General features: G+C 38.9%; 3 protein-coding genes across 3 annotated transcripts; all 3 read left to right on the top strand.

Moving 5' to 3' along the window:
• Positions 1-9383: 9383 nt before the first annotated feature.
• On the top strand, positions 9384-16113 carry LOC308303238 (ribonuclease P protein subunit p29-like; the record flags this gene model as incomplete). The annotated part of the gene is made up of 7 exons (XM_080747566.1): positions 9384-9429; positions 12103-12161; positions 13331-13560; positions 14851-14925; positions 15051-15112; positions 15429-15530; positions 15977-16113. The coding sequence occupies exons 1-7, from the start codon at positions 9423-9425 to the stop codon at positions 16111-16113; spliced, it is 672 nt and encodes a 223-aa protein (XP_080603692.1). The 5' UTR covers positions 9384-9422.
• Positions 9840-11111, top strand: LOC308303811 (G2/mitotic-specific cyclin-B2-like; the record flags this gene model as incomplete). The annotated part of the gene is made up of 1 exon (XM_080748310.1): positions 9840-11111. The coding sequence occupies one exon, from the start codon at positions 9840-9842 to the stop codon at positions 11109-11111; it is 1272 nt and encodes a 423-aa protein (XP_080604436.1).
• A 2540-nt stretch (positions 16114-18653) lies between the features above and the next one.
• Positions 18654-27537, top strand: pms2 (PMS1 homolog 2, mismatch repair system component; the record flags this gene model as incomplete). The annotated part of the gene is made up of 15 exons (XM_080747690.1): positions 18654-18774; positions 18903-19042; positions 19324-19410; positions 19643-19745; positions 20014-20197; positions 20850-21017; positions 21262-21359; positions 22894-22993; positions 23089-23173; positions 23767-23919; positions 24486-25374; positions 25849-26016; positions 26171-26271; positions 26742-26911; positions 27394-27537. Exons 1-15 carry the CDS (start codon positions 18761-18763, stop codon positions 27535-27537), a joined length of 2604 nt encoding a protein of 867 aa, XP_080603816.1. The 5' UTR covers positions 18654-18760.
• Between the last annotated feature and the right edge of the window lie 450 nt (positions 27538-27987).

Genomic DNA, 27987 nt, shown 5'->3' with positions numbered 1-27987 from the left:
TGGGAGTTCATCTCATTTATCTTATATTTTTTTTCAATATTCTGATTTTATTCTCTTAATCTTTGCTGTACAAAATAAAGAGTTTTGCAATTTAATGTTTTGCAATGGATCTTAATTTCTAAATGAACCACAACTGATCTCAGTTGGATTCCATAGACGTCACTTCCCTGGAAGCATATCTTGCACTGTAAGATTAGCTTTGTAGATCGCCTATTTTCTTGTCTTTGAAGTGGTCAAACTAGCAATAGAACCTGATCTTTCAGGAAATCCTAATTATCACTGGGGGGCTTCGTGCTTTTTTTTCACAGATCAGAGTAGGACTTGGCCTAACCAAGTCTCAATCTAAATATTTCAGTTGTGAGATTTTATTTTGTTAAATCAATGAAGGGGTATAGAAAGTAATGGGCTTACAATCAAATGACAGGAAAACTAAAGCAATTCAGCTTAACAAATGCATCTTCTGTATTTGAGAAGGGTTTACATTCCAAAACGAGACTGCAATGTCTGAATTCAGAGTTGTATTTGTAAATCCCCTTGTTGGAAGGAATGGCTGGTTATAGGTCAAATCGTTCGCCTCGTCCGATCACCCCCTCACTGGGGGTAAATTGCTTACTTCTGTACAGGTAAATGCAATTCCACTCTTTGCTATTTGAGGATCTTGGAACTAGTACATCAGCTATTAAATCCATGGTTCTCAACCTTCGGAAGGGTTATGTAAATTTATGCACAATGTACTTGGTCTGGAATACTTTTGAACAAATGTCTTCATTAATGGGGCGTGGCATGAAGGTGGTCAGCCTGTGGTGTTCTGGAAGTCCAGGTTTGCCTTGATTGAGGCCTCAAACTCATCTGTGGATGAGTCTGGTGTCTCATCTTCCTCTTGACAATGCAACACATTCTCTATGGGGTTCAGGACAGTTGGCTGGTCAGTTAAGCCCAGTAATGCCATGGTCAGTACACCAGTTACTAGTAGTTTTGGCTCTGTGGGCAGGTGCCTAGTGCTTCTCTATAAAGCTCTGTCAACTTATGAAAGCACAAAGTGCTCTAAAATACATCATTTGGAGCACTTTTGCTTCCGTACATCAACAAGATTTATGGAGATGATTGCTTTAACATGACTTGACAATAATACAATTCTGATGTGATGACATACGCCAATAACAGGAAAATACACCTTTAGGTTTATGCAGATGAATTATATGCAAATATGTTTTAATGCATACGTAGTAGATCTACAAGCTCATCGAGGAGGTAGATCAATTTTCAAAGATGTTTTATGTTTTTATTTAGAGAAATTGAAAAAATGAAATAAAGAAATACAACTTCATGAACATTGTGGCCTTAACCGGTTTTGTTTTCTCATCTCTTCATTGTAAAGCACTTTTAGCTGCAAGTTTTGTATGTGGTATAAAATACCAAGTTATTTATTATTATTGATATAGTGTATAATAAACACATTCATTATACTATACGGTTATGGTATGTATAATCATGCAAGACAACTTGTAACAATAATCATAAAGTATCAAGTGGCACACAATTACTGTGCGCCTAATATGAGCATGGATCACTGATCAATAATAGGTTCCTGTTTAGCAATATGGAAATTATAGAATTACTCTAGCACCACCTTGTGGTGGTTGAATGTTTCACTACTAGCCGTTGTTAATTCAATTCAAATTAGCTTTATTTGCATGAGAAAACATACGTTTATATTGCCAAAGAAATGTCAAAAATAAAATAAAAACTGTTGAAAATGGGGAACACACACACACACACACACTGTCATTTTATAATTATACTGTTACTGTACATGGACGGAGCTGCACTGTTTATAGTTATATAGGCGATGTCCCTTTAAGAGTTTACCGGCATGCTTTGCGGCCGGTGTTTGTCCCGCACTCTCAGGTATGGAAGCGAATAGCTGACGTTATTCAAATGAAATGGCAAATGCGAAAATGAAATTGAAATAACAGAATTGCTTTTTCATTTTCAGGAAATGGACGCATTTTTGGAGACAAAAATTAATGTAAAATGCAATGGTGTTTACATTTTACATATACAGGTGCTCATTCTATGACTAAATTAAAATTATAAATAAAAGATCATTTGAATTTTAATTTTAAAAAATGACAGCTAATTTGTTGACAATATTAAAATGAAAATGCAATTTTGAAAATGATAATGAAATACAGAAATGCTTTTTAATCTTCAGACAATGAAAGCATTTTTTTAGACAAAAATGAATGTATAATGCAATAGCATTTCCATTTAATAAAAGGTCCTTTGATTTAACATTTTCAATAAAGGCCACGCTAAATAATAGACCATATTAAAATGAAAAAGCTACTTTGAAAATGTAATTTAAATAAGGGTAATGCTTTTTATTTTTAAGCTAATAGATGCATCTTTTGAGACACAAATGAATGTATAATGCAATAGCATTTACATTTCATCTCCATGTGTGCTCAATCTATGACAGATTGTAAAAGCAAACGCAAACCACATTGCTATTTCATTTTCAAATTGTCGCCGCTCATACCCTGACATAATTCAAATGGTCCTTTGGCTAAAGTGATGGCGCAGGAAAGTGACGTCATAGGAGTAATCCTTCAACGCTGCCTGCTTATAACCTTGACGTACCCAAACCGTACAGTAGGTGGCAGTGTGTACACGTACAGGACTGCAGTGCAGGTACGGTCTGCCCGAGCTGGGGGTCTATATGCGTATTTATGAATATGAAATGTCGCTTAAATATTAATATGGTAGGCCTAATAGCTCTTTTCATTTAAATTTAAATTGAGCCTTCAACAAGGGGGTCGGTCTGTCAAACAAGTCTATGAAGCTATATCTATGAAAAGGTTTAATGTCTATAATTTTATAAATGTGGGGGTCCCTACCTCCCCTCTTCCACCTAGGGGGTCCTTGGCATGAAAAGGTTGAAGACCCCTGAATTAGACCTACCATTTAATCAGCCTTCTACTGTTCCAAATGTTGTCATCATTTCCTGTATGAGTGGTCTCCTGATTTGATGAAACCTGTGAAAAATTAATCTTTTTTTTCTGTTCACTCAAAAGCCAGACGAAACACTATACAGAATTAGAGATCTATACAAAAATGTGATGTGAAACACATCACATAGGTATGGTGATTGTGCTGAAACGATAACCTTTGTTGCATATAAAACCAATGAGCTTTTATGTCTTTTCACTCGTGTGGTGTGTTAGCATTTAATGCTCTCAATGCCTGGAAAATGTTTCCAGTTCTACGTACCAAGTACAGCTACTACTGTATCTCATTGGCAGTTTGTATCCACACTCTGACTCCAAATCAACCAGCAAATCAAATCAACATTTAAATGTTTTGGCTAAATGCGAGTGTAGGTCCAAGAGGTGGTGAGAAAGAGTGACATCAAAATGGAGATAACACAACAATCTTTTTAATTTATTTTTTCCATCACTTTCATACATCTGGCATTACATTTCCTTTACATCTTGTTAAGCAAAATCTCTCAGATTTAACAAAAATCACACTTTTCTGTTCAAGTGCTATATATTCTGTTTTCGACACAAAATATGGAATGGCATCAAACCTGTTGGGCGTATTATTTTCCATACGGATTTAGGTTCTAAAAACGGTTTCCCTTTAATAACAGAGTTATCTGCAGGTCTACTATGGCCCAATTTACAGTACACTGGCAGCCAAATACAGCCTGAATCAGATCTGTGTCACATCCAGATTGGAATCTGGCTTGTTCCATGTGATCATTTAAAGCAGGGGTGTCAAACTGCCATTTCTCTGGCATTTTGCGGCAATCTGATTCGAATTTGGATGTGGCGCAGATATGATTCAGGCTGGATGAGACTGCAAGTGTAAATGGACATTCAACAACAAAAAAAGAATACACAATGTCTTTGAAAGGTAGTATAGTGAAAGCCATAAAACCCCAAAAATAGTTCTTACATCCGATCCCATTAGTTACTCGTGAGTTGTGAGTGCCTGGGAATGAAACCAAGAACCATGAAAATCAAGGTGAATGAGTAATTAGGGTCGAACAGTTGTAAAATAAGATAATAAAAACATACTATTAGATTAATTTTTAATTGTATGAGATAAATTACATTTCAATTCGTTATTATACACATATGATACGCACGCACGCACACACACCTGATGTCATACCAAGCTGGTGCTGTTGACATGCTGCCATCACACTGAAGTCTGAACTCCACATAGGAACCATGCTGTTGTAAAAGTAAAATCCAATCTCATGATTGTATTTTAAATTAGAGACACCACCTCCACGTTGGGGCAGTCACAGATGTCCAGGGCTGGCAAGTTCTTTTTATCACCTTTAAAGACAGGGCACCAGCTGACCTAATATTGACCTAATAAGTAAAGTATGCAAAACAAGCAACTTCATCTACTTGTGATGTCAATGCTCTGCAAATCCTGTACAGCTGCCCTACCAGAACACTCGTGCGAGTCATGTCTATGTATGAACTAGTATGCAAATATCAATCTGTGTACCTTCAATTAGTTGCACGACAACAACAGGACTCAGTCCCGTGAATGCAGGACCGTCATACATTAGACTCTAATGTACAATTATAAGCAAATTACCTCTCGGTCTATCACTTGTGCAGCAGAATTTTGGAAACAGTAGTTTAACATTTAGGTAACCAACATTATGAAACTTAACATGCATTCAAGTACTGGAAGCCGGATGGTAGGTATATCTTAGCCTGGGGCCAGCCTATATACTAATGCAGCTAACTGCAGTATAGATACCGCTGTTATAACATGCTGGGGATGTCTAGCTCAGCTAGGCTAGGTATATCTCATTGAATGCGTTCTACTGAAAGTACATTGAAGTGAGTTTTACTTTCGGGTTCAGCTGTGCAATTGGGGTGTCTTACACCCTTAACAATGCACTCGATGGTGGAACACCACCACACCTACTGTCAGCTCCCAGTACTTGAATGCATGTTAGTTTCATAATGTTAACTTGTCAGTTCCCATTACAGTAGTTACTCATATGTTGAGTTGTGGGTGCCTGGGAGTCAAAACCCAGAATGATGTATCGACTGAGTTACTAGGACAGAAGATATAATAAAAACATGCATACTATTAGCCAATTATTGTAACTAATTGTATGAACAAAAAATTGCTTTGATCTGAATCGATACTTTGTTTCTATTATAAGTGAAGCAGAGTTCAGTGAACATCAGTTCTTGTCTACCGTGCTGGACAAAATCTCAAAGTTCCACCACCTCAGCAATCCATGTCCCCATGTCAAGTACATGTAAAGGGAATACGACACCCGAATTGCACAGCTGAACCCAAAAGTAAAACTCACTCTGGTGTAATTTCAGTGGAAAGCATGAGAGATAATGAGATATACCTACCATCTATTACTAGAGAAAGGGGGCTTTTAACTGTTCAACCTCTGAAAATTGAAGGATACATGGTCATATTTCAGAAGTGGACTTTTAAAAGCATTTGTGTTTAGACTTTCTAATTAACATGTTGTATATAAGTTTACAAAAGGTTTGCATTGAGCACCAGGAGTCCAGGACCTTACATGATTGAGAATCGATTAATTAACTATACATCAACATAGAAGATTGTTGCACAAAGGATTAAAAAAATCGCAGATCTACAAGCTCAATGTGGAGAATGTTATGAGCTTGTATATTCAAAATAACAACTCTGTGCACAACTGTAGTCCCAGGATCCCATAGGGTGGCACACCCATTTCCTGTTCTGGTTCATTTTTCTATCACTGGTGCTGCAGCAAATTTGAACACTAAACACTAAACATACATAAATGTGATGTCAATTGTGCTCACTATTCAAATCAGCTGCTGAGACAATCAATAGGACTGAACAGGAACTGGATATGCCACTTCCTGGAAACATGGTACTTAACACACATGGGAATAAGACAGAAGTATAGCCTGTATGACATCGGTTCTCAAAGTGGGGTTCAGGGACCCTCTGGGTTCCTTGAGGGGTGCTTGCTGGAGGTGTGGTGTGCAGGCCAGGCTGTGCGAGTTCTCTAGTAACCAACTCCTGTTTACTGTGTGGAAACCAATGCCCATGACCTTTGAACCACAACATCACTGAGAACTTTGGTTGTCCTATCCACGATTTTCCTACGCCCCATAGTGCATTGCGCAGACGTTTGCACCGATCTTCCGCCGCCGATTTACAAGCTCACAACGGGTTGCATCTGCGACGCGACGTGAGCTTGTATGTCTGCTGTTAAACCCGGAAGTTTGGTCCTGATAGTCTCCAGTAAACCCCCGAGGAAAATTGTGGATACAATGTTTTTGCCCTCCTTGGACCTCAGTCTTGGTCTGGGCAATTTGAGCTCCTGTCCTGTTGGACTCCATGAATGAAAGGTTTGATGATAGTCCAGCTGCCCTCAACAGATTGCCTTCTTCAAAAAGTAGATGTAGATGGGATCTTGTGATCATCTGCTCCATTGAAAAGAAGTGTTCTGCCTGTGTTTTCTAAGAGAGAGAGAGAGAGAGAGAGAGAGAGAGAGAGAGAGACAAATAGATCGACTTAAATGTTTTCTATAGTATAAGTATAAGGCCTAAGTTAGGCCTAAATCAGAAATTTGCCTAAAAAAACTAATATGTTGCTACATACTGTACATGTATGGTATGTAAGCCCCTCCAATACACTAAAATTTGTTCCCGGCCTGAATGGGTTAACGTGGGTCTCACGGTCTCTCCAGTCAATAAACAATACACATTTTGAAAACTCAACAAGTTTCAGATCAAATGCAGACTCCATATTGTCCATCTTGATTAAAAATAAATGGCTTTTCGAATTCACACCATCCCCAAAAGCAGATTCACCTGAAATAGAAGCCACAATAAGTATTGTGTACATCACATCCCACCCAATTATGTTGTAGCCTGTAGTATGGAGTAGCCAAATTGCAACTGACCAACATTGTGGCTGTATGGAAAGCTTGAATTATTATCTTCCATCTGCGAAGTGTTTGTTTGATATCAATCCACCGTAAACGGGTTATGAACGATTTTCTGTCAAGAAATTCTGTGCAGGTTATTCTGTTAATTGTTTGAGTTGCTGGTTTTCTGTAACGCAAAATCCCAGTCTCCTTTATTATGTGCAATTTAGAAAAAGGTGCCACAAAGGACCAAGAGCGCTTCCAAATGAATCAACACTTAAATTCCTTGCACATAATTCCAGAATAGCTCAGCTGATAGCATGTCTATGTGGATTGTTATCAAACAAACACAGATAGAAGGACAACAATTCAAGCTGCAGCTGCAGTGTTGGCAAGATTGGTGTTTTTTAATACAATCAGATCACCAAATATTGTTTGGATACATTGGCTGCTGCCAGTGGGTGGTATTGCTTGGTATTGATTAATTTAGGTAATAATAATAATATTAATAACTAAATACATAAAGAGTTTTGCGTTTTATTATGTATGGAGATGTGCATGTTCAAATTGGTTTTAATTCATAAAAATAAGTCAACCATAACATTTGAAAGGCGGTTTGATTAAATCTATGAAATTGATTGTTAAAAAAAACACAAGAGTAAAAATACAAAGCATAATAATCACATTTCAATGCATAGGTCTACAAGCAGATAGGTAAAATGTGTAGCTACGCTTGTACAAGTTTCCTGACATTCCACAACTGTGCCATAGTGATAGTTTCTCTTCCCACCACTTTCATACTTTTAGGGGTACAAAATAGCATCCCTATCTAGAAAATAGTTCATCTACAGGCTCATTCTGAGCTTGTAGAACATCTTTGTCATTTAGACATTTAGTGTAGATTACTCCAACGGTGGTTAGGATTATGCCTGGTTTTACTGAGGTTAGGGTTAGAAAGAGCCAAAGGTATTAAATGTCTGGAAATATACAAACAAGAATCGAACATTAAAAAAGATGTCCAGGGGGTGCTTACTAGGATCTATTTTTAGTTGACCGTGTACCAGTGAACTGTACTGTCATGGAACTGTTATAATAGTTTCCTTTCAATAAATCAATCAATGAATATCACGCACCACGCTACAGAAAGAGGAGATGGGCTCCTATATGGGCCTCATGGCTCAGCAAGGCTTACTAACATACATTTACATACTTAGTGGGGTCGAATTGTTTCATCTTAAGGAATTCTGAAAAAACAACACAACTTAACTTTCTCTTTCCCCACCGACAGTTAACATACTACAACGTTGTGGAATTCTCTACAGTCTACATGAGCGCCCTGGTCCCAATCGGGGGTCTCTTTGTCACAATCAAAACATACAGGAGACGTCGTGGCGTAGCTTGATGCTAAAAGCTAACGTTACCTAAACATGTTCATTACTTCTTTACCTTACGGTATGGCGGTAAACAGTCCTTATGTTCTTGTTGCTGCTCCAACGCAGATGGCAACCAAGATGGTGCAGTAAGAATTGTGCGTGAATACGGTGCATAACATTAAACGTTTATTTTTTGATACCATCCATTAATTCTCCACACTCCTCGCTGGAGTGAGTGACTGGCTGACTCTGAGTGCACTACTGACTGACTGAGTGACGCTCGGGCAGACAGTACCGTACGTGTACACTGCCACCTACTGTACGGTTTGGGTACGTCAAGGTTATAAGCAGGCAGCGTTGAAGGATTACTCCTATGACGTCACTTTCCTGCGCCATCACTTTAGCCAAAGGACCATTTGAATTCTGTCAGGGTATGAGCGGCGACAATTTGAAAATGAAATAGCAATGTGGTTTGCGTTTGCTTTTACAATCTGTCATAGATTGAGCACACATGGAGATGAAATGTAAATGCTATTGCATTATACATTCATTTGTGTCTCAAAAGATGCATCTATTAGCTTAAAAATAAAAAGCATTACCCTTATTTAAATTACATTTTCAAAGTAGCTTTTTCATTTTAATATGGTCTATTATTTAGCGTGGCCTTTATTGAAAATGTTAAATCAAAGGACCTTTTATTAAATGGAAATGCTATTGCATTATACATTCATTTTTGTCTAAAAAAATGCTTTCATTGTCTGAAGATTAAAAAGCATTTCTGTATTTCATTATCATTTTCAAAATTGCATTTTCATTTTAATATTGTCAACAAATTAGCTGTCATTTTTTTAAATTAAAATTCAAATGATCTTTTATTTATAATTTTAATTTAGTCATAGAATGAGCACCTGTATATGTAAAATGTAAACACCATTGCATTTTACATTAATTTTTGTCTCCAAAAATGCGTCCATTTCCTGAAAATGAAAAAGCAATTCTGTTATTTCAATTTCATTTTCGCATTTGCCATTTCATTTGAATAACGTCAGCTATTCGCTTCCATACTCAGGCGCACTGCCGCAGCCAACTGTCAAGTCGAAGTCAACAAAACACACGTTAAAATGTCTGGTGAGTCTGTTTGTTGGCTTTTCAATGATAACAACAATATGTACCACAAGAATAACAGACATTAGGCAGTTATTCTTGATTCAGTGATCTCGATTTAAACTTTGAGGGGATAATAAATGTTTAAGCTAACGTGCTAGCCAGTCAAACTAGCATCGTGACGTCACGGCTATATAAACAAGCAGCGCGTGCTTTTCACTCACTCAGTGTTTAGACCGTTGAACAGAGCAGTCGCAAGCTTCATTCTCCTGCCTAATACTCTCGTTCACGTTTTAAACACTGTGTCAACTGTTGACAACTGCTTTTTAAGCTTTTGTTTCGTTGAACTGTTTGAAGAAGCAGAGCGTCTTTCAGGCATTCACGCGATTTATTCGTCTTTTTCCTCGTTTTTGGAGACGAACCCCGCACACATCATGGCGAGGAAGGGCAACAGACGTGCTCCAAAGAAGAGAGATGCACTCGGAGAGCTAAATTCCGACTTCAACAAGCTGACAGTGTCGGAGTCAGGCCAACGTGCAGCTAGGAGAGGAAATGAGTGCACGACCAATGTAGACACAAGAGCTAGCAACACTGCAGAGGTCCTGGTGCTGAGGAAGGTGAAGGTGTGTACGAGGTCTGCGACGAGGGCTGCCAATGAAGCCATCCTGGAGTCCAGGAGGAATGGAGAGAACAACAAACCTTCAACCGAAACTACTTTGAAACAGAAACCCAAGGTAGCAGTTGTCAAGGTAGCACAGCCAGTCAGAGTCGAGGCACCTCCTCAGGTTGCTCCCTTAACTGTTCCAGAACAACCTGCACACGTGGACATTGATGCAGGGGACTCAGACATGCCAGAGCTATGCTCTGAATATGTGAAAGACATTTATGCATACCTAATGGATCAAGAGGTGAAGCAGGCTGTAAAACCCTGGTACACGGAGGGCTATGACATAACACCACGCATGCGAGCTCTGCTGATCGACTGGCTCATCATGGTTCATTCCGGCTTCCAGCTGCTGCAGGAGACACTGTATCTCACAGTTGCCATCTTGGACCGTTTCATGAAAGTTCATCCGGTTTCACGAAAGAAGCTCCAGCTTGTTGGTGTCACTGCCATGCTGCTGGCCTCGAAGTATGAGGCGAATAGAAGAGTCGCGCCAAGGGTCAGGCACTTTGTCTCCATCACAGACAACGCATTCACGCCTGCTCAGATTAGAAACGCAGAGAGGGAGATGCTGAGGGCCCTCGACTTTGAGCTGGGGCGTGCGCTGCCGGTGGACTTCCTCAGGAGAGCTGCCAAGGTTGCAAACTCTACTATGAAGACGTACACGCTGGCCAAGTATCTGATGGAGTTGACACTGCTTGACTATGACATGGTTCACTACCTGCCCTCTGAGATCGCTGCTGCCTCCCTCTGCCTCTCCCAGATGCTGCTGGATGGCCAGCCCTGGACTCGCACAGCACAGTACTACACAACTTACGATGAGAATCACCTAACGCCCATCATGCAGCACATCTGTAAGAATGTAGTTGCTGCCAACGAGAGGAGAAGAGCGTTCCGGACGGTCTGGAGCAAGTATTCAGGGAGCACCCTGATGAATATCTCCTGCCTCGATGAACTGAAATCACCTGCAGTGGAGAGCCTGGCTGCCTGGCTGGAAAAGATGAAAGATGTCTTCTTTTTCCATGAAGATGACTGGTTTTGAATTGCATGGACTTGTGTAGCAAGCTAGCAAATTTGAATCCATTTGAATTTTGTAAATATCTCTGTATTTTGTAAATATCTATTTAAATGTTGTAATAGATCTATGTAAATAATAATTCATTCTTTAATTCAGTGACTCATTAAAATATATATTTTTTGTGTGATTAATAGCGTGTTATTGTATTTTTTGTCTTCTAATGTCTGTTGAGCAAAGGGTTTCAGCAGCTGCGACACTTTTCTCTAAATGAAAATGGCATTAATGTCTGAAGTATCAGTTATCCAAACCTTAGACTTAGGCATACGTCTGAGATTAAATGACAAAATACAAATCCTTTAGGCTGTTTATTACTACAATTGTTTCTGTTGTGCTTATTCTTTTATATACACTTTACTCAGAGCAGGTCAAAGCTAGCCTTAAAGGTTTTTGAATTGGGGCTGACTGTCTGACAAACATAGTATATTTGCCAGAGTTCAGACAATGTTAAAAACATAGAAGATTGTCTGTTTGGGCTATGGGATTTGTATTAATCTAAATGTGTCAATTAAATAGCCAAAAGAAGCCTGGGTTTCCGAGGCTAATTAATTAGTAACTAATTCTGCCAAGTAATTGTAGTGGTTTAAAAGTACAATATTTGACTATAAACTATCCAATAATGTAAATATCCCAGTAAATTAAAAGTACCTCAGAAGCAGACAGAACTTTATTGATCCTACAGGACTGCAGGAGAAATTCAGTATATAGTGTATATAGTGTAACAATATGCAAAGATATATTTCTCTGAACTACTTGGGCACGGTTTCAGGCTGATTTGTGCCTTGTGAATAAAGATCACATATTGATATATATACTCATTCACATATTATATGTGATATATATACTCCCTATGCAATCTTCTAATAAATACTTCAATCAATCGTTAGCGCCAACTAAACAACAGGCACTTTTTATGACATAGCACCTTAAATATACCAATGATATGTGTCTTCCACAGAAGACAGACTTGTTCGGGCCCTGATTCCTCATGAACTCGTGCCAGTTCTGGGTGTTGAGGTGAGTACACTGTACACCACTGGTTCACAAACCTTTCATGTCAAGGACCCCCTATTTGAAGATACGAAAAGGACCCCCACAGGAGAATAATTGTTCTGTTGGACCCCCTTTTGATTTGCATTAGGCTACGGACCCCCATCTAATGGTATCTCTGGGACCCCATATTGTCAAATTAATATTAATTTAACTCCGAGTCTACTGAGGGTCCATTTGGTTCCATTTGTACATACTGAGTTACATTACATACGTAACATACCCATAAGGGTCCATTTGGTTCCTAACTATTATTTAGCAGGGGACACACTGGAACTCTCTTAAAGACCCTTGGGGGTCCCCGGACCTCACTTTGAGAACCACTGCTGTTCACTCAAAGCGGGGGCCTGTTACCAACAGGTTATAACGTCCCCCCCAGGGGTCCTTGAAGGGGTTACAGGAAAAAAAAAATGAAAAACTGATTCATTGTATTAAAGATGTTAAACTCACCGACATTGCAGTCTGTATTGAAGGTTTTTATCCTCTTTCTATCAGCAAAGTGTTTGTTTGATACAAATCCACTGTAGATAGGTTATGATTACAATTCTGTAACTCTTAATAGTGTACAAATGGAACCAATGGCATTTGGTTCCATTTGTACACTTTCAGAGTTTTGGGGGTCCTTGTAAATTAAACGTTTGAGAACCTCTGCACTGGTAGACTGATGTGCCATAGTGTCATAGTAAACCAGTGTCTTAAATATTCTGAAGAAAACCTGGAGACTTGACATTCAGTTCAGCAATTGGGTCTTATGATGTCAAAGAACATTTTAATGGTGTGTAAAACAGAAATATATTTGTCCATGTAGGGACATGATGAACCGTGCTGATATGTAATGCATTGTGAACTTGTAGTAAAACTCTTGAAAGAAATGTAATAATTTGGAATATACCCATTCATCTAGGGGCTGCCCACAAGAACAGGTTTATATTATACTGTATAGGATTTTTCATGGAAAGGACGGTGGACAGCAGTCAGTGTTTTTATAATATGAAGTTAGTGTTTTTATAATATGAAGTGTAATGGATTACAGTTAGTATGATTTTTTTTTTATCTGAGCAGATGTTGCCCTTTTCTCTTGAAACCCTTTTATAATATTTAGGTAATTTGTTAACTTGTTTCTTTCGTCTTCTCAGTCTGAAAAGAAGATTCAAGCGGAGGCTTTCACTAAATCCTTTGTGAGGAACAGCATGCGTACCATGACGCCGCAGCAAGTCAGCGAAATGCTTGAGCGCAAGGCCGTGGTCCTGCAGTATGCCAGACCCCAACAGAAGGACAAAAAGAGGACTAGCAAGAAAGTCAAAGGACTCAACGCCAGACAGAAGAGGGAGCTGAAGGTCTTCCAGATCAAACCTGAGCACCAGAGGTTGGTATATGCTCTAGTCCCATTTACTGTAGCGCTGCTTTGCCTACTGTGATCATCCAGGGTGAGAGAAGCATTATCTTGCTGCCTGGGCAATATGGCCTAAAATTGGTATGACAATACCTTTTGCTTAATCAATCTTTCATATAAAAGTTTATAAATAACCTAATATTGCTCAACAAAAACTGAATGAGCACTTAATTTGTTAGGTTTTAACTACTACAGAATATCATATATAAATATTGAATGCATACAATTCTAAAATAAAATTGGGACGTAATTTCTACAATACACATACAAGTGAAAAGGAATGTGTACTGTGTGAAAGAGTGATACTACTCGTAACATGTCCACAAATGTAAGGCATCTTTAAGCGGTCGTCTTGTGTGTATGTATGATCTTCAGATGCATACAGTAGCTTGTCCAACATCCACGTACTTCTCAGCTCCCAATCTTCAACATATTGCACAGAGGCCTTGCATTGCTTGACTAATCTAGACTACAGGACAATCGTGATCATAGAAAAGTGTTTTGCAGTAGCCAGTCTTGCTATAACTTCTCAACTTTACAGGAGCTTGATGCATTCATCATCACCCTTCTCGATAACATGTTTTATTGAACAAATGTGTAGTGTTGTCTGTCTGTCGTAACATCTTACATACAAATCCTGTTATCTTTCTTTGCATGTAGGGTTAGGATTGTCTTGGTCCTGCTTGCGTCTTTGTAGTTCTTGTAGACTATGGTGTAGAAATAAAGTAAAATCATCATTGTTAATGCATACATTTGTAACTTGGAGAGTGTACAAATGTAACCAAATGGACCCATAATATTGTTAAATTAACGCTGTGGATTTGATTGTGTATTTAGCAGCAGGGCTGAACTTCTGTCGCTGCCGCTTCCTTTTTGTCTACACACAACAGGAGCGCAGCTCTGGGGGGAAAAACTGCGAGACACAATTTCATGTGATACTATTAAGTAGTATACACATTTTAATTGCTTTACCTTTTGTTTCCATATCAAGCATTAATAATGAATTGATTGATCGATCAAGGTTCTTCTTTATTTATTTCCTGTAATGTTCCAGCATACCAGAAAGTGTAGTTTATTTCAGAGTCATATCTGTTGGAAGGCACTCTGGTTAACAGCATTAACTACAGTAGTACATTACATGTAAATCACAAAAGCTCAGTTGCATATGGAAACTTGTATTTTATTGTATATGCATGAATGCCAAGATATATTTTATGTACAGTATATCCTTTTTATAAGTAAATCATATGTTCTCAACTCTAGGTATGAACTTTTCCTACCTCTTCATGACCTATGGAAACAATACATCATTGGCTTGTGTGGGTTGAAACCAGGGAGGTGAGAACTTGATGTTGGTCATTAAAAATTCCTTTCATCTCAATTGTTATCAGCTTTAAGTTTGTCAAACAAAAGATCCTGTTCTTTGCGGTCATGTATTGTTTAAACTAATCTCTTTTAAACAGCAATCCACAGACAATTCAGCAAAAGCTTTTGAAGGCAGACTATCATGGTGCAATTCTCACTGGTAAGATTTAGCTCTTTCTTTTCTTCTTTTTTACCTGAGGAATGTTAAATCTGTTGGCACTAAAGTTAAGGCTAGTCTACAATGTGTCACTTTGTTGCACAACTGTGGCAGTTTTTTTGTTAGCCAATAGTGACAACATACACTTGTCTTATTAGTATAAAACAGACAGAGTCGCAGCAACCCTATGCCATGCTGGAACTTAACTGATGGTGAGAACTTGTATGCTCACCATGCATCAGCAACTGTTATCTTCCTGTGACTTGTTGCAAACCATGAATTGATGATTTATTCTTGTTTTTCATTTTGTTGTCCACAGTGGTGCGATCCAAATGCCCATCATATGTCGGTACAACAGGGATTCTGGTCCAGGAATTCAAGCATGTTTTCAAAATCATCACGAAAGAGGACAGACTAAAGGGTGGGTCAAACTGAATTTAATGAACATCTTATTTTGACTGTTCATGCCTTTTTATATTTTTTCTTTAGCCCCATATACTCTGCTGTTGTAACTCTTGGCAACCATTTTATATACATACAAGATTTTGTTTCTATAAATAGCCTCTTAAAATGCATTGTGGGTTCAACACATGCTTTGCCATCGCTACAACCACGGCGTATAAACAACAGTTGGTATGTCCAAAAATGTTCAAGCACAAACCAAGTGCAGGTCGCACCTTATCAAGTATTATTTACTTTTTGGTTTCATTCCCATAGCTGGCTGAAACCTTTCGCCATTGCTCCGTCATTAAGCAATAGGTTGTCCTGCTGGTGATCTCACTGTTGGTCTTATTTCATTACAAGCTTGAAGCTTCATGTTTTAGCTTACAGGTACTAACTCATTTCATCTCCTTCCCTTTGTGATAGTTATCCCCAAGAGGAACAGCGTGTTTGCAGTGGAAGTCGAGGGCTTTGTCTCCCACATTTATGGCAGCAAGTTTGAATACCGCGCTAGTGAACGCTCAACCAAGAAGTTTAAAATCAAAGGAACTATTGACTTGTAATGGCTGTGATGTGACAAAAGTGGATTGTGTCTTGCCCTGTGATGTGACGAAGCATTGCTTGCTAGTTGCTACCATCCTACAAGCCTAACCCTAAAACGATGTGACTAAGCAACTGAAGAGGCACACCATTGTGGATGTATGGACAATTAGCATGGACGTGATTTTTTTTATTTTTTATTTAACCTTTATTTAACCAGTAAAAAACATTGAGACATGATCTCTTTTTCAAGAATGAACTGGCCAAGAGGCAGAAATAAAAATTACACTAGCTTAGCTACACATACAAGCAACAGCAAAGATAAAACATCCAACATGATGGTGGTGATAACCTCCTGTTTTGTCAGTAAGACCTGATAAACTTTGTCAAATAAAGGGTGTCTCATAATTAACCGTTCCTTTATCTGTTAATTATGTAGGCACACTATTTGACATCAAGCAAGCCTGGCCAAAGCAAATGTCTAAAGGGCGTTCAGCACCTTGCTCAAGGGCAGCCTGGTGGTAGGTAGTTGGATCGTCGTTCACTCAATTCTATTTCACACAGAGGTGCAGTTGAGTTGACATGGACATTGTTGGAAGGAAAAGAGCCTGCAGCCTCTGCCTCCTTGAGTATGGTTACAGTTGTTTTCTTATTTTTGTATTATTATTTTTGTAAAATATTGTACAGGGTTGACAGGAGGAAAAGAGTACAAACATTTCAGTCTGTACTTTTCAGTCTGTGCTGAAAATGTCTACTCTTGTAAAATCATCAACAAATATTTAAATGCTTCTTTGAATTCCATTGTCTTTGAGTCTGTACCTGCAAAACGTTAAAACCAGTGGTGTGTTCTAGTTTTTGTTTGTTTTTTCCCCCCCGGTGGGTTACGATAATAATCTACCTGCGCGTGGTCGTGGAGATGAATTACTGCATTTTCAATAGATTAAATGCTTACTAGTGGGCCACACTTTCTTTCTTAAAAGAAAGGAAAATATGCACGCCATACTACGTATGTATAGCGTAACATGGTAGAACACATTACTGGTTAAAGAATTGTATTGGTAAACAATCAAATGTTTTAAATTCAGTATTATTTACCACAAAGTCCACTAGAGGGCAGACTAACTATTTGGTATGACTGTAATAATACATCTTGTCCTCTGCTCACCTCTTTATATTTCATATATGTATGTATATAATAATTACATGCTATGTCTAGCCTTGCCCAATTTCCATTTTGACTGGGAGAGAAATCTTTTTTTAATTTGGAAATGCTATCTGTAAGCATTCTTTTCTCCCAGGGATGGAGGCTGACCTAAGTTTGATCTGTCAACGTTTTCATTGGATCTGCACAATGAAAACGGTGAGAAAACGCAAGAAAACAATGTTTTGATAATGATTGCTGGTTCCTATTGCATCCATGTTTTTTCTATGTGTTGTCTTCACTCTTAAAATGACGATGGGACTTGAGTGGCATCTGCCAAATATTTATTTTATTTTGTGGATGCTTACTGTATTCATTCCTGTCAAAGGGCTATACTAAGTATAATCATTTATATTTTTCAATTCTGGCCAGTGAAAAAGTAAATAGATTTGCACGGCTATTTTTTCAGTGGTAAAACTATAAAACTTACATTTCTGATGCTGGCTGGCATTCATAGCTGAAGCCTTGGGTCTTTCTCCCCATGATGGCTCATCATAACTTTGATGAGAGATGAGTTACTAATCTAAGTTATAAAGGTGTTCTAATCATTATGCATGGGATTGTGAGAATACCTACACATGTGAGCCAATGTGTGAAAAATAAATAATCAAAACTAGTAGATCTACAAGCTCACAACACGAGGTTGAAGATGTTTTTATTTAGAGAAGTTGAGAAAATAAATAAAAACATACTTTATGAACATTGTGGCCTTAACCGGTCTCTTCATTGTAAAGCTCTTTTTGCTGCAAGTTTTGTATACGATATACAAATACAAAGTTCTTTATTATTATTTCTCTAGCAAACATGGTATGTATTGTATAATCATGTAAGACAACTTATAACAACATTCATAAAGTATTAAAGGAGTAGTTCACTCCCACAATGACTTTTTCTATTGATTACTCACACAGTGGAGACTTCAATAATAGTTTTAGTTTTTTGTTGCTTTCCTAAGACAATAATTTGATCACAATAATTGTACCCCAATTGATTCCCATCTGGAATCAATGGGGGTACATTTACTATAATACATTTTTTGTAATGGGATACATTCAATACATTCCATAATTTTAAAACATATATATACAAATAGTATTACTCCAGGGAATTATATTTTGTATTCGTTAAGTATATTCCGTATGGAGCCTTTCCCCTTTTGTGCACACAAAAAGGCGATTGCGCTCTGCGCATATTCCGTGCAAAGTTGATCCTCCGGAAGCTGTTCCTGGTAGCGCGCGTTGAACTTCTTGTGAAGTTGTGATGTTTATTTACTCCACTGCTACGACCACGAGACATAAGGATTAAATACAACTATTTTAAATGCTCAGCATGGTGAATGAATGACAGCAAGTTAACGTTAACGCTTACCTCTTGCCCCTTTCCCAACACCTTAGACGAAGATGCAATATTGATAAGGCATTGCTAAGTTTCAAAGTTAGCAGTCTGAAGCATTGTCACTCCGTGTTAACATGACTGATGCTTGGTAAGTTAACTACTGTAATGTAACAAAGTATCTTAGACAGGAGCAGCATGATTACGCTCAGCAGCACAAATAGCATATTGTACTATACTTACTTACTTACCACGTATTGTTGCACATTATGCTTGCAGTTCTGAGTCAGCTGGAGCCATCAAGGCAATTGACAGACAGTCAGTCCATCAAATCTGTTCTGGACAAGTGGTGCTGACCCTGTCCACTGCTGTCAAAGAGCTGGTAGAGAACAGCATTGATGCAGGGGCCACCAATGTTGGTATGTACTCTATGGATATACAGCAATTTCTGTCTGTCTGTCTGTCTGTCTGTCTGTCTGTCTGTCTATCTGCTTTTTAAGACTTTAAATGAATAATTTAAATTATATTTGCTATACTGATTTCAGTTCAGTCATCTTGTCTGCATACATTTTAATCCTTCCCGTCTTGCATTAGATGTCTTTATACTGATTCTAAGCTTCTGCGTATTCCAAAATTAAGTTCTAATTCTAATACATATGTATAGTCTACCTGTCCAATAAGTCTTATTCTGATGTTCCAGATGTCCGGTTGAAGGACTGTGGAGCGGAGCTTGTGGAAGTGACTGACAATGGCAGAGGAGTAGAGGAGGACAACTTTGAAGGATTGAGTAAGTGCCATCTTGTACTTCTTAAAGACCATACTGGCAGTCTGATATCAAGAATTAATAAGGAAATGGTCTTTGTTATATGCTATATATGGCCAGAGCTGTAAATAGACAATGGCATGTATTGACATTGGTACGGTCCTTTTATTTCTGTGTGTCATTCCATTCATTATTATTAGTCCAAATGTAATCTGTTCTCTCTGATCAAGACAAACCATTCGCCTCTTTCTCTCAGCATTGAAGCATCACACATCAAAGATCAGGGATTTCTCTGACCTCATCCATGTGGAAACGTTTGGCTTCAGAGGTGAAGCCTTGAGCTCTTTATGTGCTCTGAGGTAAACCAACAAAGACCAACAATATAATTGGAACATGTCTTGTGTTAAATGAGTGGAAAAATAAAGATTTTGTTTCACAATTTTAGAATTAGTTTACAGTACATTAGCCTAGTTTTTGGGGGGACTATATCCACCTAGTTACAGTATATAATGATTTCATAGAAGTTTAAACTTTTTATATAACATCAGAATAAAAATAATCATTCTGTATATTCAGACGTCAAATTTGATCAAGTTAATCACCCCCAAACTAACCCCTCTATGCCAGTGACCTGAGTGTGGTGACATGCCACGAGTCAGCTCAGGTGGGGACCAAGCTGGTGTTTGACCATAATGGTGCCTTGGTACAGCGGTGTCCCCACCCTCGACAGCAGGGCACCACTGTCACCCTACAACAGCTCTTCTACACCCTGCCTGTGCGACACAAAGAGTTCCAGCGCAACATAAAGAAGGTTAGTTAGATTTGTCCCATTCCATTCCGTTCAGTTCAATTCAATTCAAAGGAGCTTTTATTGGCATGAGAAAACGTACGTTTACATTGCCAAAGCAAATGTCATAATATAATAAAAACGGTTGAAAAAGTTTGAAAAACATATACAGTTGGAGGGGGTACAGCATTGTGTAAACACATTTTGTCGTTCTATACATGTTATATATATCCACCTCTTTCCGCGGGAGTTTACTGGAGATTATTTGGACCACACTTCCGGTTTAACAGCAGACATACAAGCTCACGTCGCGTCGCAGATGCAGCCGTTGTGAGCTTGTAAATCACACTTTGCTGCGGCGCCGGAAGCTCGGTACAATGTCTGCGCAATGCACTATGGGGCGTTGGAAAGCTGTGGATATATACAGGGTATAAAGCTTTTTGAAACAAATAGCAGCAATCTTTTGCTGTCACTTTAGGATAAATAGCATAATGGTGACGTCTAGAATGGAATTCCTACATTGGGGTTTGAAAGTATGATTATTTGATTATGCCATAGTGTGTGTGCAATGCTATGCATGCATGTGTGTGCCCACTAGTATGTCTCCAACTTGTACTGTGTGTGCCGTACAGACAAAATCCTGTGCTGATATTGTTTTTTTTGTTTTTGTTTTCAGGAATACACTAAAATGATCCACATACTCCAGTCATACTGTATTATTTCCACCGGAGTGCGTATTACCTGTTCCAACCAGACTGGGCAAGGAAAACGCAGCCCAGTCCTCGGAACCAGTGGCAGCCAGAACATGAGGGACAACATAGGTGCCATATTTGGACCAAAGCAGGTTGGAGGATAACTTGGCCTGTAACATGCAACATTTGGCTTAAAATACCTTACAGTAACATGATTGAATGCAATGTAAGCATGAATGGCTCCAGAGCAAATCAAATCTCAATACAAGACCACATCATCAAGTGCTCATCACTAGTATCTACAGTAGCCTATGTCAGCTGTAGAATTCGCAATGTTTTCCTTTCCTGAAAACCTTCATCCCACTCTCTATTAATATAAAACCTTTATTTCTACAGATACAGAGTCTGCTACCTTTTCAGCAGCTGCCCCCAGCAGAAAATATTAAGGAAGACTATGGACTCAACGGTACAGAATTACCCCCAAATCTCTTTACGTAAGTCAGGAGAATTACGTTATTGTCTATGCAACAACATTTCAAGTAGTGTTTTATTCTTCTATACTTCTATTAAGCCCCGTTTTCACTGAGTCAAACTTCTGGAAGTTTTTTCCAAAATTACGGCAATTTTGAAATTCACGCCATGTGAAAACGGCCACTTATTTTGTCTTCCGTGAGTTTTGGTGTCCCAAACGTGACGGGAAAATACCTAGTAATTTTCGATGAAAGTACTGGGAGAATAGACATTTCCCCACAGTGAAAACGGCATACCGTGATTTTTACTTTTTTCGGACAAGCAGGTGCACGCAAAGAGCCAATATTAACAGTTAAAGCATTCTAATTTGGATTGAAAGCTTCAGAATCCATATTGCATTCGAATGTTATGTAAGCCTGCCAAACACAGAAGACAGACGTCTATTTCTTTCTACAATCTCCAGCCTATACGATACGGCCGCGGTGCTGAGAAATGCAAGCTTAATACTAGATCAATTCATGGTTCAAAATTATTTGTAGGCTATTCTATAGCCTATTTGTAATTAAGCTGTGTGTGGGTTTTGATACAAGTCCGCTCTGGAGACAGGAGTACAGGACGCGATGCACTCGTAATGTGATGAAAGCTGGAATCTTTACCAACTCTTTTTACGGTGCTATAGCCTATTTTTTGTCTGATTGGGACGCAATGCGCTCATTTGGCCTATGCTGTGATGAAAGTTGGAAGCTACCAACTCAAAGAGCGGCATCATTAGTTAATAGTTTCTCGTCGTAAAGTGTGTTACTGAGTGAGCAGCGAGCGAGTGGATGACCAGCATCCATCGGTGACGCGTGAAGAAAAAAAACAAGCCCACAATCCCACATGTGCAACACGTTGCATAAGCGATCCTTTCTGAACCTTATGTGACACATAAGGTTCACATGTGTTGTTTCATGAAGAATATTTCTTGTAACTTGTTAAATCCATTGGTGAGAGAGAAAAGGAGAGACGAACAGACGTGAGTCGCTGCTGCTTTAGCAAGCGACCAAGCGTCCAGACAGTCAGTGTGGTGCGCACTGGTTGCCATGTCTGCTAATTATAAGCGACTATGGTCTTGATTTCCGTAAAGTTGCTATTATATTGATCGTTTCTGGCTGCGTTTTATTTGTTGTGATCTTTTAGATCGGTAATTGTCAAGTAGCTGATGTGGCGATGCTTATAGTTTTAAATTGCTTGTGTGGCCTAGATAATATCACTTTTTGGGGCTTATTTTCGTACACCTGGTTGCTTATTTCTCTCGCAAAGTCTGGCAACACGGACTTATACCGCGACAATGCTGTAGTGAAAACGAGGTATTTTATAGCTATGCCAGCATTTTTGCTCATGTGAAAACACCCAAAAAACTAAACTCCCGGCAAGTTGAAAATGATTATGCTAATTATTTTGCAGGAAAAATTCCGGAACTGTAGTGAAAACATGCCTTTATTCACTTCGACATGATACCATTTGTTTTCCTTGATCTACGATCAAGAAGAGTATTTACACATAAATGTGTTGCAGCATCACTGGCTTTGTGTCACGGGGAGACCATGGTGTCGGGAGAAGTGCCACAGACAGACAATTCTTTTTCATCAACAACCGGCCATGTGATCCCACTAAGGTAATAATTAAAAATGTGTTAGAATTTTAAGCGATGGGAGTCTGTATTTTGGGCACAACTTAAGTTTTTCTCTTTTTTTTTTCTCTCTCTCATAGGTGATCAAAATTGTAAATGAAGTATATCACATGTATAACAGACATCAGTATCCGTTCGTCGCCTTGAACATAGCAGTTGCCTCAGGTAAGGCCATACACCCATAGCAAAAAGAGTGTTCATCATTACTTCATAAAAACATACCCACACTTGCTCACACTCACTAGCATTTCCCTGCTCACCTCATGCTCACAAACTCATGAATACCTTTTTATGTAATTTGAAGGTTGAATGGTGAGCTCAGCTTTGTTTAGAATTTTAGCGCAATTCATGGATGTCTACAGAATCAAATAACAGCTTATCTCAACAGTAGGGAAATAGACACAAAGACAAGGGTTTAATACTTGTTAATCTAGCGTTAACCATTAACAAACTCTTAACAATTACATTATAGTTTTGGAACTACTTGTTCCTAAATATGCCTATTGTATTTACTCACCTTAGTTGTTTTTGTAATCTCCCTCCATTGCTAATGGTGAATTATTTTATAAATATGTAAATTACAATGTGTAGTTTTGTTAGACCAGGTTATGTATGATATTTTTGACGAAGTACCTTGATATCGATCTTGTGCTGGACATTATGGGGGTAACTATCGTGCTTTCACAAAAATAAAGCAGATCCTTTATCCTCAGAAATAATAATTTTATTTAATGAGTTCTATGGTGGTGCTTCTCCAGAGTGTGTCGATGTGAACGTCACTCCAGACAAGCGTCAGATCTTTCTCCAGGAGGAGAAACTCCTACTGGCCACTGTGAAGACGTCTCTCATCGCCATGTATGAGACTGGAGTCAATAAGATCAACCTCAATCATATACCCATCCTCAGCACCAGTAAGAACAAATGTTAAGCGTTATTAATTCATGGATAAGAATAGTATTAGTATTATTGTTGCTTCCTTTATAGTTAATGTTGGGGACTGGTGAATGCATTAATAAAAATGAAATTTAACCTTTTGTAAGGCTGTCACGATTATGACATTTTACATGATGATTAATTGTCACTCAAATAATTGCGATTAGCGATTTAATTGTGTTTTTGTCGTTGACAATTACATTTCTGTTGGGCTTTTAGGCTTTGAATTTGCACATGGTAGATATGACACATAACTTAAATATACAAAGAATTTACTCACATATTTGACAACTTTATACTTAAAAAATAACATTCTTAGTGGAAATTGCTGATCTACAAGCTCACAACGCGTCACGATGCGACGCGTTGTGAGCTTGCAGATCTCCTTGTAGATTTCCACTATTTTTGACTTTTCTTTTTAAATATATGAACATTTTTCAACATGGAAACGATCATGAAAAATAATCTCGATTATGTCAAATAATTGCGATTAGACATTTATGTAATAATTGTGACAGCCCTAACTTTTTGTTTGTTTCTTTAGAAGCCCACAAACCTGTGGAAACGAGGTCTGAACCTGAACAATGTCAGGTGGTCCCATCTGACGAGAACATGTCAGAACCTGGAGAGGATTCTGAATCGGTGTTCCAAAGCCCCAAGTCATCTCTTAACCTGGCCGGGCTGAAAGCTGCTTTCTCAATGCATCACGCTTCCAGCAATGGGACCAAGTCAAGTGCTTCCAAAGCTACAAACAGTGGACCAACGCAGAAGACACTGCAGTCATTCTTTAAGGGTTCAGAAAAGACTTCCGCCCACAGTTCAACGTTAAAATCCCCTGTTAAATCCACCAGAGATGTAACAAAATCATCCCTAGTGGGGAGGACGATACTAGATGGGTTCAGGTATGGAAGGACCCCGCAAAGTGACATAGACAAAGGAAAAGATGACACCTTGCCTGAATGTTCAATGACAGCATCACCAGCTAGCCCCTGTTCGGGTTCAGAGTTCAACTCTCCCAACCTGGCATCTGACACACCTAGCAACAAATGCGAGACAATTGAGGAATCCCTGGACACGCCTCAGAATGTCCCTGAACAGCAAGACACGCGGACTGAACCGTGTTCTTCCAGTGAAGACTCCAGCCAGACCCCAAGTCCCAAAAGACCCAGGAAAGAGGATCTGCCTGTAGAGGAGAGATCCGCTTCTCACCCACACTCTTCTGAGGATTCCGCCGTCTCCAGTGTGGATGCTCCCATGCATTTAAGGAAGAGGACACTGCCAATCCATTTCTCTTTCCACGAGTTGAGAGGGAGGTTGAAGAGGCTACAGGAGCAGAGGACAGCCGACAAAGGTCTGAAGTACAGGCGCTTCAGGGCCAAGATCAGTCCCGGAGAGAACCAGAGTGCAGAGGATGAGCTCAAGAAGGAGATTGGGTGGGATATTGATGTGTTGACCATAGGTTCCCTCACGTCTTCTGCAGTATTGTTCTGTGATACTTATTAGTTGGATTAGACCAGTAGTTCTCAACCTGTGGGCCCAGGGGTGTCCCCAAATGATTAACTTAATGTGCAACACTGTTTTTTTCACTCAACAGTAAACAAACCAACATATGGTTTAAGTGTATAGCACATTTCTAAAGTGACAATTTAAGGACATTTAATACCTCTGAAATGACAAATTAAACAACACATTTTCAAATATTAAAGGCAGAAATAATGAAAATAGCCGATCTTTTTTTTAGCATGTAGATCTGCTGTTTTCACAATAGAACCGTGTCATACAAAATGTAATGCCTCAACTATTAGTGCTCGTCTTTTAAGACATCACCTTATATGCAGAACAGGTTAAAAATAACATATCTGGATGATGGATCATATCACTGAATTTTCTTTCTCTCATTTCTGCAGTAAGGACATGTTCAAAGACATGGAGATCGTTGGCCAGTTTAACCTGGGCTTCATCATAACAAAGTTGAACTCGGACCTCTTCATGATCGACCAGCACGCCACAGATGAGAAATACAACTTTGAGATGCTCCAGCAGCACACTGCCCTCCAAGGACAGAAACTTATAGCGTAAGGGCAGGCTTATCTGTCTACGGATGTTCCATGTCTTTGCACTTCAGTAATTAGGTTGTTTGAAATTCCATTTCCTTTACAAAACCATGTTATTACCACTGTTTTTGATACCTTGAGTAAGTTTTTGCTTTGAATCCTGGTCCATTTTCAGGCCTCAGAATCTTCACCTTACTGCAGTCAGTGAGAATGTACTGATGGAGAACATTGAGATCTTCAGAAAGAATGGCTTTGAGTTCATCATTGATGAGGATGGTATGCATAATTGGGCAAGGGGGAATGTAGTCCAAAGTTCGTTGTTATATGACACTGTTGAAGTCTTTGTGATAGCACATTCCTATCGCCAAAATAAAAGTCTGGGTTTCCGAGGCTAGCACATCACTGACGGGCAGAAACATTGTATGTCCATGTTTCATCTTTTTATGTTTTATTTTTTTATATACACTAATGCCCAATGTATACCTTGTCATTTGACAATATTGTATGAAAGCAACAAACCTAGCCAATCTACAAGCTCAGAAGGCGAAAACAGGTTATTTTTTTGGAAGTTCCTCGAGTCAAAAGTGACATTGGACATACAAGGTTTCCACCAGAAATCGACGATAACTATATTGGGATCAGATCCCAAATGACATGCTTCTGCTAAGACGTGATTCCAATTGAAGGTTGAAACATTAAGACGTGATTCCAATGGAAGGTTGAAACGTTACTGATTGTGTTTGCAGCCCAGGTGATGCAGAGAGTGAAGCTGGTGTCTCTACCGACCAGTAAGAACTGGACGTTTGGCCCGGCGGACATCGAGGAGCTGATCTTCATGTTGAGTGACAGCCCAGGGGTCATGTGTCGGCCCTCTCGCGTCAGACAGATGTTTGCCTCCAGGTCCTGTAGGAAATCGGTGAGTTCATGTTGATCATAGAATTTGTTAAATGAAGGGAAAATGCATATTTATTAAGAGAGGCATGTGTAGAGGAAATGGTTTCCTATTAATGGAATTCTAAGAACCATATTGTATGTATATACTTTGTTTGGGGTCCCCGAGGGGTCTATCCTTGACTTTTCACAATTATATTTCAATTAAAATAAGCTTTATTGGCGTGAGAAAACATACGTTTATTACATTGCCAAAGCAAGTGTCAAAATATAATAAAAACAGTTGAAAATGGGGAACGTATACAGTTACAGGGGTACACAGCTATTGTGTCAACAGAGCTATGTCACGTTGTCTTCATATACCGGTACATGTTTCATACAGGGTCTAAAGCTTTTTGAAATAAATAGCCACTTTGGGACAAATGGCAGCTTTTTCTTTTTCAACAATTAAATGTAATTTTACCACCTAATGTCCTGTCTGGTATTTGTGCTTGACTGCCCCCTCAGGTGATGATTGGTACTGCTCTGAGTGTCAGTGAGATGAAGAAGCTGGTAGTTCATATGGGAGAGATTGAACAGCCGTGGAACTGCCCGCATGGAAGACCCACCATGAGACACCTGGCTAATTTAGACATGATTTCACAGGACTGAGGATACAGATGGTCTTGACACATAACGTTTGTGTGTGTTAGAGCAGTGTTTCTCAAACTTTCAAATTTCAAGGTCTCCGACAGTGTACAAATGGAACCAAATGGACCCATTAGGGTTCATTTGGTTCCATTTGTACACTGTTAGAGTTACAGACTTTTATGGGTCAATTTAGGAACCACTGTGTCAGAGGTAGTCTGATATATCGGATTGACTGATGCCATATTGAGCCCATATCTGCATTTTGTACCATAGCGGAATCGATCGTTAAGGAGATTTTATTCTTTCTTCATATTTCTTTCCCCCTCAAATTTGTGACACTTTTGTTTCAAAATGGATCATTTTGCAGATTCTTGATAAAGATGCTAATTACCATATCAGGTATCATTCCAATACATTTTTTCTCAACTAGTTTGAATGCATAAAAAAAAAGAGAAAAAGATCAATTCTAAA

The sequence above is a fragment of the Nannobrachium achirus genome, assembly GCF_963921795.1.
Source record: "Nannobrachium achirus genome assembly, chromosome: 18".
Classification (NCBI taxonomy): domain Eukaryota; kingdom Metazoa; phylum Chordata; class Actinopteri; order Myctophiformes; family Myctophidae; genus Nannobrachium; species Nannobrachium achirus.
Note: the sequence above shows the minus strand (reverse complement) of the source record. Positions and strands in the feature narration are given on the sequence as shown.